At 46.2% G+C, this 15,995-nt stretch overlaps 1 protein-coding gene across 13 annotated transcripts in view; it reads right to left on the bottom strand.

Annotated features, from left to right (window-relative positions):
* Nucleotides 1–15,995, bottom strand: part of CELF4 (CUGBP Elav-like family member 4) — an 842,420-nt gene that overhangs the window by 82,926 nt on the left and 743,499 nt on the right. For all 13 annotated transcript variants that reach the window (XR_014012878.1, XM_081212992.1, XM_081213002.1 and 10 more), the window contains exon 5: nt 12,412–12,491. Coding sequence is in view for 12 of the 13 variants with exons in the window: in XM_081212992.1 (XP_081069118.1) it covers nt 12,412–12,491 (80 nt within the window). In the remaining variant the exon portion in view is untranslated. The remainder of the gene's footprint in view (nt 1–12,411; nt 12,492–15,995) is intronic.

Genomic DNA, 15,995 nt, shown 5'->3' with positions numbered 1-15,995 from the left:
ATACATTTATTAAGAAACTAGATGCCTTTCTACTTGGAATAATAGGTCTGGAATTGCCCGCAAAAGATGTTAGATTGTTTTTGTATGCCACAACAGCTGCTAGAATTTTGCTGGCCAAAAATTGGAAATTACAAGAAGTACCAACAGTGGAGGAATGGCAGATAAAGATGATGGAATTTTTGGAGCTAGCCGACCTGACCGGAAAAGTCTGTGACCACAGGGAGGAGGAGCACCAAGAGGAGTGGAAGAAATTCAAAGACTATTTAGCTAAATATCTTAAGATAATATAATTAGAATTATTTGCGAGTACCAAATAGGTTTAGGATTTGAAAATGTGATGTGCAAAATATTATGTTAAAGTTAAAAATGAAAAGAAAGTAAGATGTTAATTGACCAAGTAAATTTTATGGGAAAATAGTTTTGGAAAACTGTTATGGAAACTCAGCCAGGGGGATTTGAGGAAGTCACCCAACTATGTTAACAAAAGTGGAATTATTATACTCAGGATAAATGTTTGTTGGTTTGTTTTTTCTTTTTCCTATCTGCTTGTTATAAACTTGGAAAATTAATTTAAAAATTTTGGGGGAAAAAATCTGTAACCTATAGTCTACAGAGATGGAATCCAAGCCTTTTGCATTGACTCCAAGCAACTGAGGTCCCTGAATGGGGATGAAGTCTCCCTTTCAGCCTCTGCTTTTGTAACAGGCCAGTTAAACGCAGAGCTTATCAAAACCCAATCGCTCTCTGCCTGGCAGGGCCGGTTAATGTAGCTCCCTCGGCAGTCTCCCAGCGGCTGGTAATGGATCGCTCCCCTCCGCCGTCCGACCTCAGCATCCTCAAGCCCAGGACCAGGAGGGGAGGATAAAAATGGAGTCACAATTGCTCCGCGCCGTCCTCACTTTGTAATCCCTAATGAGAGACCTCGGTGGGGAAAAACTAATTTCCCAGCCTGTCTGGAGGTGTGAAATAAAGTTCTTCTTGAAAATGAGAGCTTGACAGGTCAGTGGCAAAATTTCATATTCACAGCAAAATAAAATATCCATCCATTGATATTTCATTAAAAGCCATGAAAACAAATCTGGCCCCCCCTCTCCCGCTCTCTGCCCTATTTCCATCCCCCCCTCCCTCTGCGCCTGAATGCAATACAAGCCAAGCATAAACTGCAGAGAGACAGCAGTTAAATCTTGTTCTCTTTAGGTGAACAATAGCGGCGAAAAGGCCCCACCCGACACTTGCCGGAGCTGTTGCTTTGGAAAGTTAAGAGACTGTATATTGCAAAATAAATAGGCCCCAAAGGGTTAAAAAACCAGTAGGTCCGGCAGATTTTTGTCTCCGGTTCCTGTCAAGGAACTCGCAGGGGCCTCGGGCATCTCTGACTTACGGTTATTTGCATAAATGTAGCTGGCTGGTTCTCTCTCCCTAGGTATAGCATTTCACATTTCTCGGTGCAGAATTCCATTCGGTTTGTCATCCGCCCTGGCTCTCCAGAGTGCTGGAATCAGCCCAAATTTACAGGATACTGTCTCAATGCTGTGAAGCCTGTGGCCCTCCATATATCATTGAACTTTGCCTGTCAAAGGTCCCGGATTCGATGGGAGAGAGAGTACAGTGGTTATAGCATTGGACTAGGACCTGGAAGGATGGGACGCGGGTGGCGCTGTGGGATAAACCACAGAGCCTAGGACTTGCCGATCTGAAGGTTGGCGGTTCGAATCCCTGCGACAGAGTGAGCTCCCGTTGTTCGGTCCCTGCTCCTGCCAACCTAGCAGTTCGAAAGCACGTCAAAGTGCAAGTAAATAAATAGGTACTGCTCCAGCGGGAAGGTAAACGGTGTTTCCATGTGCTGCTCTGGTTTGCCAGAAGCGGTTTAGTCATGCTGGCCACATGACCTGGAAGCTGTCTGCGGACAAACGCCGGCTCCCTTGGCCTATAGAGTGAGATGAGCGCCGCAACCTCAGAGTCGGCCACAACTGGACCTAATGGTCAGGGGTCCCTTTACCCTTTACCTTTACTAGGACCTGGAAGACCAGGGTTAAGTGCCCACTTGGCCATGAGACTCACTGGCTGACCTTGGCAGTCAGCCACTGCCTCTCAGCCTCACCTACCTCTCAGGGCTGGTGTTGTGGGGATTAAACGAGAAGGTGGAAAAACAATGTACACAACCTTGAACTCCTTGAAGGTGGGATATAAATGCAATGACCAGCAACCATAACAGCCCCTGGCGTCTCTGTGGAGAGCTGCTACCAGTCAGTGTTTACAAGGTGAAGCTAGATGGCCATTGGTTTGACTCACAACAGTTTCCTACTGGTTTAAGATTGGGCGGTTCAAAATACTCTGTACATGTCTAGGGGGGCATTTTATTCTCCCTGAGCAAGTCAGGTAAAGGTAAAGGGATCCCTGACCGTTAGGTCCAGTCGCGGACGACTCTGGGGTTGCAGTGCTCATCTCGCTTTATTGGCTGAGGGAGCCGGCATACAGCTTCCGGGTCATGTGGCCAGCATGACTAAGCCCCTTCTGGCGAACCAGAGCAGCGCACGGAAACACCGTTTACCTTCCCGCTGGAGCGATACCTATTTATCTACTTGCACTTTGACGTGCTTTCGAACTGCTAGGTTGGCAGGAGCAGGGACCGAGCAACGGGAGCTCACCCTGTCGCGGGGATTCGAACCGCCGACCTTCTGATCGGCAAGTCCTAGGCTCTGTGGTTTAACCCACAGCGCCACCCGCGTGTGTGTGCAAATGGGCTCTTGAAATTTCCCACCCTATTTGTGGGCAAATAAATTGCAGGGGTGATGGAGGAGGAAATAAGACCATTCCCTAAATTTCCTGAAGGGAGAGGAAATATATTCCTACTTTCCTAAGATTTTGTTGTTGTTGCCACTGCCAGTAGGAACATGAGCCAACTGGGTTGGCAGCTGCATTGGTGGCAACCAGTTTTCTCCCTGCAGTACGTCCCAAACTTTGGTGGAGGGGATAAATGATTTTGGTGGCTTCCATTAAAAAAAAAAAATGGGGCGGATATTCGGAGAAAATACTGCAAAGCAGCCTTTTCTCTGCAGGCCTAAGGAAGGGAAAGGAGGTGGGGGAGAGAGAAGATCTTTCCCAATTAAAATCGGGCTTAACTTCTCCGCAAGTTAAAAAATTCAGTCGTCTCTGGCAGAAAGTAATTACTGTGGCTCACAGTGACAACCAGTAAGGGATGGAGACTGGGGAGGAGACTTAAATCAAGCACTCTGCAAATAAATTATAACTCAGGAAGCCCCTCTGAGCGCCTCTCGCTATTTCAATATTCCCTGAAGAGCCCCATAACCAAGGAGGATGAGTTCGCCACAGGCTGTGTCACTCCGGCTCCTGGATGGATGTGCCCTGCCCCTCGCTCTGTCTTTGTCACTCTGCACTCTTTAACCAGGGGAGAAGCTGCCTCCGAGGACTGCTAATCTCACCTTATAAAAGGCTGTATTTCTGGATCAGCCTTTGGGCAAGACTCTGCTGCTGGATCCCAACCCCTGCCCCCACTGCCATGGTTATCTGCAGAAATACAGCCCAGATTTTATTTATTTTGCCTCGTTTTTAATTGAACAGGCGAGTGCATTTTAGCTGAAAATAAAGTTTCTGGAGGAGACTCTTGAGAGTCCCATGGACTGCAAGAAGATCAAACCTATCCATTCTGAAAGAAATCAGCCCTGAGTGCTCACTGGAAGGACAGATCCTGAAGCTGAGGCTCCAAGACTGTGGCCACCTCCTGAGAAGAGAAGACTCCCTGGAAAAGACCCTGATGTTGGGAAAGATGGAGGGCATAAGGAGAAGGGGACGGCAGTGGACGAGATGGTTGGACAGTGTTCTCAAAGCTACCAGCATGAGTTTGACCAAACTGTGGGAGGCAGTGGAAGACAGGAGTGCCTGGTGTGCTCTGGTCCATGGGGTTACAAAGAGTCGGACACGACTAAACGACTAAACCACCACAACAACAAAGTTTTGCCAAGTATCAAAGGGAACCTGCTTTCAACTGTCGGAGCATCGGTCCATCTCTGTGCTGTCTACATCAGAGACACTTGTGGCTCTCCAGATGTTCAGATGCATCTCACTTCATCCCCGATCCCTGGCCATGCCAGCTGGGGCTGAGGGAAGTTGAAATCCACAGGTTCCTCGTTCCTGAACTAGACCATCACCTGCCTTTGCTGCCCCTAGCTACCTCTTTCCCTCTTGACTTCCCTTAGTGGAACCTTTGGCTCTCCAGATGTCCAACTGCATCTCCCATCATCCCTGATCACTGGCTGTACTGCTGCAGCTGTCAAGGAGCTCAAAGGAATGCACATGGCAGATAGTTGACTCTTTATGGTCAAAGATAGCATTATAGCTCTGCATATCTATGCACACCAATCTAGTGTCTAGGCAGCTATTCCCAGCTCTGCACTCTATGCAGCAGTTGCAGCAACAGGGGATCACTTCTCCTCCACCAGTTTATGTACCTTCCCTAACAGGTTGCACACATGCAGCCAGAGACTATGCCTGCAGAAAAGCTTCCTCTGCTCATCCCTCTTCAGTCCCCTCCTGGTTCTGGGAGACAGTGGTGCAAGAGAGGATGGGAAAGCTGCTGGCTCTTCACCTGCCTGACCTGCCTCTTCCTCCTCTTCTTCTGACCCATTCTGTGCTCCATCCTCCAGCTTTGAAGTTTCCCCTGCCTCTGGCTGTTGCCCCATGGCTGTCCCCCACAAATCACTGCCCCCCTCTCCCGAGTCAGACTCCAGTCCCCCTTCCCACAGTGCACACTTGTCAGCACCCCTGAAAACGGCTGATGGAAATGGAAGTGCAACAGGTTTCTCATTCCTGAGCTAGACCATCACTTGCCTTTACTGTCCAAGCTACTTCTATCCCTCTGCCTTCTCTCAGTGCAGGGGCAGGGAACCAGTGGCTCTTCCAACTCTGCAACTTTCACCACCCTGACCATTGGTCATACTGGCTGGGACTGGGAACTGGGTTAGTGAGGGAAAGGGAGACTTTCAACACCACTTGGGCTTCTTAGCTAACCTGGCAGGTTCTGAGGAGTCCTACCAGAAGCTCCAGGCCTAGCAGACTGGGAGGGGATGTGAGGCCTTTTGGATAGGTGGTCCCGACTTTGAGATCAGCCGATGGAGGACTCACTAACAGAAGAACCCAGGACATAATGCCAGGAGGTGCTGCCGCCTGTGCCCAGGGATGGTGCCAGGCACTGTGGACTTCCCAGCTGCACCAGCAAGGAAGAAAATAAAGGGATGTCCAATTATGTAATTACAGGTGCAGCCTGTCAGGAACGTGGCCCCCAGAATGAAGGAGGAATCAGACTCAGAAACTGAACTCAGTGAACAAGGGACCAACTCTGCAGATGAGAGCTGGCTGACAGAGTCGAGAAAGGGCAATTCGATCCCAGAGAAGACTCTGTTAGCTCTCAAGAAGAGGAAGAGTTGGAAGGCAGCCAGAGTGTTGCTAGGCAATCAGCAGATAAGCAGAGGTCTGCGCCGAGTGGAAGTGGGGAGGGTGGAGGCCAGCCTCTCAGTCCCCATTCTAGGAGACTGGATAAGATCAGAGGGCAATGGAAGGGCAAGAGAGGAAGGGCGGGAGTTTGGTGTCCTTCCTGCTATGGGCGGGGCGAAGATTCAGACTGACCAACTATTGTCAATGTGAGCAGTCGAGAAGCCGTGCTCTGGATGTGATTTTTTTTTGCAAATAAATGTACATAAAACTGCTGGTGCTTATAAGTGATCACAGCAGCATCACACCTGGGCAACTGCCTCTTGTGACTGTTGATGGCAGCACATTGTACAAGACGGCCAGGACACCTGCTGCTGAGGTTAAGGACAAGATCCCTCCCACCCCTGGTTCCATTTCACAGAAGCCAGCCAGAGAGGCAGTTGACTATTTCTTCAAAGTTGGTGTTGGAGCCTCCTGCTCTGCCACACCTGAGGTCGCCAGGTCCACTTTGGGGCTGGCTGTGTCTCTCCCACAACTTCTGCCACTCCCTGCCTCCCGGCATGGGCTGCCTGAGGCAGCTGTCTCACTCCACCTAATGGTAGGGCCGTCCTGGGTCTAAATCTGAGCAGTATCACCCAGAGGCTGGAGTGTGTTGTATCTTCTCATTCCCTGTGCCTTCCTAGCCCTTTCCTCCTCGCCAGGTATTGCTGATTTAGCTCCCTTTCTCCCCACAGGCCAATAAAAGGCCGTTAGAGCACCAATTAGCTCCTTTTGTCTTCTGTGAGGCTGGGAGAACTGCCATTGGCTATCTCCCACTTATCCCATTTGGGTGTAATGGATTCTGCAGTGGCAGAAGACTTTGAAGGGGAACAGAGAGAGAGAGAGGCGCAGAAGGAGAGAGAGAGAGAGAGAGAGAGAAGGAGACGGAGATAGAGAGAAAAGATGCCTGTGAAGTCCCCCTGGGCCTCTTAGCTGCCCTGCCAGATGCCTGAACTGTTTCCGAGATGTGACTAGAGAAGGAAAGTAGATCGGATGAGGTCTTTATGCCCCAAAAGGCCATCTTCAGAGCCGCGATGATTCATACCCTCTGTCAAGAGGCCGGGCTGACTAGCTTTCTATTCCGGGGCTTAGGAACATCTGATTTATTAGTTCATTTATGGAACAATAGGGAGGGTGTGCGGAGCGGGGAGTGGGGTGAGGGGAGAGGAAGTTGTCCTGCGGATTAGCAAAACTACTCACGGACATGCATACACACCGCCATGCGCTCACAAGAGGCATTATTGTGATGTGAGGTGCTAACTAGTTGTCTGGCCAGCGGGGAATGCAGTGAGATATTAGTGGGGGCTATGAGAAGGAAGGGCCACCGAGTGGAATGTCTTATTCTGAGTCCAGAAAGTGGAAGAAAGAAGAAAAGGAAAACTTGTTTTTGCAGGATGCCCTGTTGACTTGTGGAATTTGCTGTCGCAGGAGGTGGTGATGGCCACAGGCTAGGCAGCTTTCAAAGGGGAACTGGGGAAGAGGGGGGAAGACTGTTCTGGTCACCTCACACTCACGTGGTAGAGCTGGAAAAGTTCAGAAAAGGGCCGCTGAAATGATCAAGGCTAATGCAGGAATGACTCCTGTATTAGGAAAAGTTGCAGAGTTTGGGACTTTTTTATTTAGAGAGCAGCCAAGGAACAGGGGACATGACAGATGTGCATAAAATTTTGCATGACACTGAGAAAGTGGACACAGAAAGTTTTTTCCTCTGTCTCTCTGAACTCCAGAACTCACAGATATCCAATGAAGCTGAATGTTGGAAGACTCAGGGCAGAAAAAAGGATGGATTTCTTCTGGGTCTGGAAAGCAAGCCTTATGAGGAATGGTTGAAGGAGCTGGGTATGTTTAGCCTGAGAGGAGATTATAGCCATCATCAGATAGCTAAAGGGCTGGCTCCTGGAAGATGGAGCAGGATAGGTCTTTGGCCTGATCCAGCAAGACACTTCTTAAGTTCTTAGAGTGAGGTGACAACAGCCCCCCTCCCTCCCCAGGAGCGCAACCATTCCATCTGAAACCAGTCCCTTCTGGTGAGGAGCTGAGGCTGCTCTGTTCCTGTTAATTTTCGCGGCGCAGCTGTCAGCGGGTCTGTAAATAGTACTCCGCAAAGCCAACACTTTTTCCCATCCACACATCAACTGTTCAATTAACAGAAGAAGGATATATAAAGTGTGCCACAGCCTTTGATGCTTCCCAGCAATTTATGAAAGTGTACACAAATCTAATTACAAGCCCCACTGCTTCCCATTTACATGGTGCCTCTCGGGTTTGCAGCGGTTTATATCAAAATAATTGTTAAAAAATATATCAGTGCTGATCTACGACACCCGTGGCCCTGACACTGCCAAGGTCCATTGTGATCCTCCTTGTCAGGCAGTTTTTTCTGCCAAGTTAGCGGTTTGGCTCCACAGTGCATATACAATGCGTAGCGCTCTCCCTGCTCCCCCTTTTGCAGGATACAACTTAATCGAGATCGCATAGCCTGCTTTCCTATAGCCAGATTCGCTATCCTGGTGCTCTCCAGAGGTTCTTTGACTACAACTCCCATCATGCACAGCCAGCGCTGGCAGGGGATGATGGGAGTTGTAGTCCAAAACTTCTGGAGAGTTACAGGTTGGGAAGAACTCTCCCAGAGTGGTGCTTCTATCTTTGGATACCTGTGCCTGTGAGCCAAATATCACTTCTGTGGCCAATTTCTGTCTCTTTCTCATTTTTCCAGTCTCCACATTTTTGCAGCCTCCTGATATAAACAGTTTTGCATGCCGTTTTTGGCTACCATGCATAGTTCAGCAATCAAATCCCCTTAATATAAGGTGCATATGCATGCTATTTTCACTAATACATGCATTTTAGACTCTTCCCCCCCAAGCTATGTATTATTGTACCTATTACCTGGCTGGAGAGCTGCACCACAAAATTCAGAGAAGTGTGAATTTGGAAGGGTGGCTGTGTTTCGCTCTGCGTTTTGTATGTATGTATGTATGTATGTATGTATGTATGTATGTATTATTATCATCATCATCATCATCATCATCATCATCATCATCATCATTATTATTATTAATTCAGTTTATACACCGCCCTATACACGGAGGTCTCAGAGCGGTTCATACCCAAGACCACAACATATAAAATCAAACTAAAAACGATAACCCAATAACACCCCCCCCCAAAAAAAGGGCCACATTCTAAAAGGGTGTAGATATTCTCAGTTTGCATGTTAGGTTGTTTCTCATTAAAATGCAAACAAAGTTGAATTTCTCCCCCAGAAACATCACCCTCTGAGCCAGAAACCTTTTTAAATCTGCTGGGCAACAGGAGGGAGTAGTCATGAAGGAACCAGGGAAAGCACAAAAGCAAGAAATGTAGATAACCAAAACTGATAAGAGTCATGCATGCCTAGGCTTAACCCACATATCTCCTTCTTCAAAAACAATTGACTAATGGTCGTTTCCTTGTTCATTACTTAGGGCTGAATCCTGTGGCATGTACATGTGTAAAACTGAGGATGGTTCATGCACATTACCCTACACCTTGCCAGGATCCTGCTGAAAGAGCATTAGTGGGGACAGAGGAGCATGCTGATTTCTTCCATGGGGAAGAAACCCAATAATGCACACTGAAAAATGCCAGGGAGATTAGCCTATCCCGAGCCTTCTCCCCAACACATGTTTTCTTCATAGAATCATAGGATTGTAGAGTTGGAAGAATCCACTAAGATCATTTAATCCACCTGAAATGCACTAAGGTCTTTTAATCCCCCTGAAATGCAGGAATCTTTTGGGCCAATGTGGGACTCGAATCCATGAACTTGAGAATGAGATTCTCATGCTCTACCGACTGAGCTATGTCATTTACTGCAAGGATTATCCCCCACCTCATGGTGAAGTATCTCTGAATACCAGCTGCAGGGGAATCGCAACTGGGGAATCGCTCATGAACTCAAGTCTCGCTCGATGGATTGCCATGGGAATCTGGGTGGCCACCATGAAAACAGGATGCTGAACTCAGTGGGTCCCCATTGGCTTGATCCATCAGGGATTCTCTTATGTCCATCTCTAGTCCAGAACTATCTGCTGAAGCATATTTAATAGGGACAGAGGTTCCCCCAAAAGTTGGTCAAACTGTTTATGTATTGTACTACCGCAGCCAGAATTCTGTACGCACTGAAATGGAAGGAAGAAGTTCCAACGAAAGAGGAGTGGACTTGGATATTATTGGACTACATGGAGATGGGAAACTGATAGCAAAAGTAAGAGACCGAAAAGAAAAAATGCTTGCAGAAGAATAGAGACCCTTTTTGGATTATCTGAGAAAACATGAAATGAAATCACAGGCAGAACTTGAAATAGAAGCAAAGGAATGAGAATGATAAAGGAATGTAATGTAGGCCATATGTTTTAGTGAAATATTACATTTATGGCAGTAGATGAGCGCTTTGAATAGAAACATTGTGGAAGTAAGGGTGGGAAGTCAAAATTTTAAGGGAATACTGCATTGGAATTGACTTCAGTTGGTTAAATTGTTTGAAAACTCATTGAAAAATTATGAAAACAACAACAGAGAGCTTCCACTGGCAGCACAAGGTCATTTCCACCCAGCTCTGCTCCTTGAGTTGCCAGGGGTTGAACCTGTGACTTTTGGATACCCATTGCCTCTTGGTGACGGGTCCTTTGATGGAACTCAATGATGATTCTGACATTATTGACCTACAGGGGGACTACAGGAAACATGGCGGGTGCAAGGCAGCCTGGCTTCCAGGGGAGGAGGAAAGAGAAATGAAACTTTCATCAAAGAAAGTTGCCTTTTTGGAAACCATTAGGTAGCATATGCTGTGTGAACAGGGAGCCACAGTGCAGCAATAATCCTGACAGCTGTGGAGGAGCAGGAGCTTGCCTCAGGAGCAAACGGCTCGAGACCTGACAGGAATGATGATGCATGCGCCCGTTGGCGCAACATGAGGATGGGGAGAGCAAGGCTGAAATTGGCTGAACTGAATTGGAAGAACTGGGGAGGCAGGAGAGAAGAGATGGGGACTCCTCTCTCTTTTACAGAATGAAGGTCCAACAGAACTGGATTTGATCCAGCACATAGAACTATGGAACCTGCTCCTGTTTACTCACTTTGTGATGTTACCCTCTGCATGAAAAGTGGCGGCAAGGTGGTTCTGTGGAATCAATGGGCGACAGAGCTGCTGTCTTCGCTAAACCAGTTGGCGAGTCCAGATGACAATGTTTCCCCCCTCTTTTGGGGGGGACAGGGGGAATCAGTTCAGCCTGCCCCCTTCGGCAGAGTGGCAGCATTTGCAACGTGGCAGCATTTGCAAGCCTCTTAGTTTCTGTTTATGACCTAGCAGCTTTAAGCGCCTCTGAAACACCAGGTTTATTAAAAGACTGGATCACCCTGATCCATAACCCACAACCTACCCTTATAAGATCCTATTGTGTTAAGCGAAATCTAATGTGAATAGCTAAGAGAGCTGGACTGCCCCCCATACTTGAAACCATGGCAAACAGTGTTGGCGTGTCTAAGGTTTCTCTCATTGTATTTGGAACATATTGGGACTTCTCATTGCCAGTGTGGTGTAGTGGTTAAGAGCGGTAGACTCGTAATCTGGTGAACCGGGTTCGCTTCCCTGCTCCTCCACATGCAGCTGCTGGGTGACCTTGGGCTAGTCGCACTTCTCTGAAGTCTCTCAGCCCCACTCACTTCACAGAGTGTTTGTTGTGGGGGAGATTGTTAGCCGCTTCGAGACTCCTTCGGGTAATGATAAAGTGGGATATCAAATCCAAACTCTTCTTTGTCAAAAATGTCTTGCACCCATAGACACCTGCTCACACTGTGGTACCCTACCGCAGGGCTGAAGCATATGATCTGGTCACGCCCTCCAATGGCGCCATTTGGGATGGGAGTCATTGTCTGTGATAACTTGGTCCTGGGAAGAGCCCTAAAATTCTTGAAAACACATGCTATATTCAGTTCTCTTCCAACACTGTGAGCCTTGATGGAGGGGTAACATAACTGGATTATTCTCACCCTTTACTCACGCTTTCGTTTAGGGAAGCTTTTAATGTTTAACAGACCACTGTATTTTGTTGGAAGCCACCCAGGGTGGCTGGGGAGACCCAGCCAGATGGGTGGGGTATAAGTAATAAATGACGATGATGATATCTATGACCTGTCAAATGTGGGAGAACTGCTATTGCAATTATCTTATTATTATGCTGTGCTTTATTATTTTGTTGTGCTTTTACTATTATCCACCATAATTATGTTTTAAGGTTGTACACAACCCTGGGTTCTTTGAATAAAAGGTGGTGGTGGTGTGTGTGGATCTCATCTCAGCTGGTTAGCTGATAATGCCAAGGTTGCAGGTTTGATCCCCATATAGGACAGCTGCATATTCCTGCATTTCAGGGTGTTGGACATAATAATAATAATAATAATAATAATAATAATAATAATAATAATAATAATTGTACCCTGCCCATCTGGCTGGGTTTCCCCAGCCACTCTGGGCGGCTTACAACAAAGATTAAAAATACATTAAAATGTCACACATTAAAAACTTCCCTGAACAGCCTTCAGATGTCTTCTAAATGTCAGGTAGTTGTTTTTCTCTTTGACATCTGATGGGAGGGCGTTCCACAGGGCGGGCGCCACCACCGAGAAGGCCCTCTGCCTGGTTCCCTGGATCCTCAGGGTCCCTTCCAGCTCTACAACTCTATGTTTCTATGATTCTAGAAAGTCTGGGGTTACAACCCAGGAATGTACATCTTGCCCAATTGCTCATTGGCTGGAGGACTTGGCTACTTTCGCAGTATACAAAAAACTGCCTTCAGTAGGCAGCTCCAACGGAATGACTATTCGAGCATTTTGGATCCATGACCTGGAATTATTTGCCCAACAAAGAGACCTAGTCCTCACCGGCATTGTCTGGCTTCCGTGCAAGGCATTGATGGCGGCCTGCGCTTCCGCATGTGAGGAATATTTCACAAACGCGCACCCTGTAGGGAAAAAAGAAGAGGAAAAAGATATAAGAAGGTGGAACGCATGGACTGGTTGGATTAGATGATTCTTGGCATCCCTTTCAAGTCTACAGTTCTATGATTCTATCAATGGAAAGAGCAGCACCCACATCTCAGTGTAACCTGAATCCTTTTTCCAGGCAACTCCCTTGGTCCTTCACCTTAGTTCAGCATCTGGCAATGTGTGGTCTTACCTGACCCCCATGAGTCACAACTTTCACATTTTGCAAAAAGTCATTTTCTAGCCCTCATAGTTGCAGAGACAGAAACATGGTGGTTGAGGATCAGAAAGTAAGAGGGGGGTTTATAGAGCAGCATTAAGGTAATTTCCCACAATCGCTGTTCTATACATTGACGTTGTTCAAGAGGGAATGTTGATTTTTCAAAATGCGGACACCGTTATTTAAGAATAAATCAGTGTTTATGATTCCTTTGCTAGTCCCTCAGAAGTAGGGGAAGAACATTTTAAATCGAAACAGCTTGTAATGCTACAAGCTGAATCAAAACAAATTTGATGCCATAAAGTCTCCTTTACACATGCTGTTACTGAGTGTTATTCAGATATTCTCTAAATATGTGAGCATTTGTCAAATATTGGATCTCTCTGCTCGATACCCAGTGCTGTTGAGTTAGCTGACATGCAGTGGTGTCTGTCAAGTGACATGCAATGGTGGCTGATGTGCACTGATGTACCTGTCAAAGCGGCTTTCACACTTTCCTACATTCAGGGAAACTCGCTCACACGGAGTGATCCTCAAAGTGCCTTAAAAGAACCCCTGACAGTTAAGTCCGGTCGCAGATGACTCTGGGGTTGCGGTGCTCATCTTGCTTTACTGGCCGAGGGAGCTGGCGTTTGTCTGCAGACAGATTTTCTGGGTCATGTGGCCAGCATGACTAAGCCACTTCTGGCGAACCAGAACAGCGCACGGAAATGCCGTATCCCTTCCCGCCGGAGCGGTACCTATTTATCTACTTGCACTGGCATGCTTTCGAACTGCTAGGTTGGCAGGAGCAGGGACCGAACAACGGGAGCTCATCCCATCGTGGGGATTCGAACCGCCAACCTTCCGATCGGCAGAGCTCTAAAACAGAGACTATAACCACTGGTGAACATCATTTATAGTTATTGAGTCCCTGTTTCTCAGTTCTTTGCCTGGGATGTGTAGTTTTCACTTTTACATCTTATTTCTCAGGGTTTTGTGGGGAAAGCTCAAGAGATCTGACTTAATGCAACTATTCTATCTAGCTGCAGGCGGTTGGACTAGATGACCTTTGGGTCCCTCCTTCCAACTCTGAAAATTTTAGGATTCTCTAATATTTTCATGGTTGGCAAGGCTTCTCTCCTCTGCCTGACAGAATTGATGTCTGTGAATGCTGTCACCTCTCAAAACAGCTGCTGACATATGAACTCCCTCAGTAAGACTGGAATAATCTTTCGGGTTCTTGCACATGATGATATAATACGAGAGGATCAATATTTAATGACGAGAGAAGGAAAGGGTCCCTATCTAAACTGAAAGAGCCGACAGATAACGGCTAGGGGAAAGGAACGAACTTCAGATTACATGTTAAATTAGTTTGCAAACTCTACAAATGACAAAATGTCAGTGGCTGAACCAGGTATTTGCAGGTTTGTTTGTTTTTTAATGCCCACCTGAAAATATAGAAATTGCAGGTGGGGAGAATTGTTCAATGAATAGTAATCAAAACTCTCCCTCCCTCCTTCCAATCAACTTGTTGCAATAAAGGCACCCCCCCCCCACTTATGTGAAATTACATAAAGTGGGGAGCACCCAACTTTAAAAGGGGGGGAGAGACTCACCCTGGAAATTTCCAATATCAGGGATAGATATAAGATATATGTTCAAAAATACAGTAAAGGTTCGCTATCTATGCTAGCATTCGATTGATATTGGAGAGAGACTGAGTTGGGAAATAAGACCAAGGGTACATATTGATATAGGAATGTATTAGGTAAAATGTAAAGAAATATACAATAATAAGAGTACATTCATTTGTAAAAAAGGAATATACAACGGGATAGACAGGAAGTCCAAAGTGTTGGTACATATATGATTTTGGAATAGCTTTTGGTCCTTGTTTCTTTTCTTTAGGTATATAAACTTTGTATACATGCTAAAATTTATTTTATAATAAGCCTTGTGATGTAATATGATAAGGTTTACCGATGTAACATAAGAACATTAATAAATAAATAAAACTCAAAAAAAGAGAGGAAATTTCCAGTATCAAGATAATACCCATGCTACTAACAAAAGGTCAGTGCAAGTCAACATAAAACCAGCAGGAGGAAAATACTAAGCGCCAGAGATCTGGAATGCACTAAGAATTAAAAGACTGCAGGGAATACCAAGCCATCTCCCTGGTACCAAAAATAACCTAAGGAATTGCAGTTAGGGAAAATGTATAAAACTAGTTCAAATATACGTTGGAAGTGTAAAGAAAAGGAGGGGACATTTTATCATATGCGGTGGGATTGTAAGGTAATTAAAAAATTTGGGAAATGATATACAACGAAATGAAGAAAATGTTCCATTTAACATTTTGTAGGGAAAGATCTGCCAAAAAAGCTGAAAAACATCTTCATGTATGCGACAACGGCTGCGATAGTTTTAATAGCACAAGGATGGAAGACTGAAGAAACCCCAACTAAGGAATCACGGCAAGAAAAATTGATGGACTATGTAGAACTGACAAAACTGACATACAAGCTATGGGACAAGGATAACTGTGACTTTAAAGATGAATGGGAACCCTTTACAAAGTATTTGAAGATGCAACAAAGTGAACTGGACTCCTTGGCTGGTTTTGAATAAACATTCACAAACTTTTTATTGATAATTATCAGCTAAATGGTTTGTGTAACATGCAGAAAACAGCATTCTTAGAGAAATCAAAGACTGGAACTGGGGGAAGTCGGGGGGTGGGTTCTGTGGGGGGAGGGAGGGGAGGGAGGAAAAATGGGGGGGGAATAAGGATGATATGTTTCGGAATAATATGTTTTGTTTTAATTTTGAATAAAAAAGTAATTAAAAAAATAACCTAAGGAAGACCACAGGTGAGTCTGTTGCTCCACGCAGCTCAGAACTCTCCAAGGATTCAGACAGGGGTGTCTATTCCAGCCCTACCTAGAGATGGTGAGGACTGAACCTGGGGGCCTTCTACATGCCAAGCAGGCACTGTCCTGGTGAGCTGCAGTCCTTGCCTGTATCATTACATTGCAGCTTTTATTAGTTTTGCATTCCATCTCGTGGGCTCTGGTGGGGAAGGGCGCTTCCACAACATGAACGGAACCTGCCCACCTCATAATGACGAGGCTTGCTTGTTCGACGGCTCCTCACCTGAGCAGGAGTCATTTCAGGTGGTGCAGTTTGGGCCGGCTCCTTCCTCCACCTCACTTACCATATTTTTTGCTCCATAAGACGCACTTTTTTCCTCCTAAAAAGGAAGGGGAAATGTCTG

Source organism: Podarcis bocagei (assembly GCF_964188305.1).
Source record: "Podarcis bocagei genome assembly, chromosome: 11".
NCBI classification, from domain to species: Eukaryota; Metazoa; Chordata; class Lepidosauria; order Squamata; family Lacertidae; genus Podarcis; species Podarcis bocagei.
This window is presented reverse-complemented; position numbering and strand designations above follow the sequence as displayed.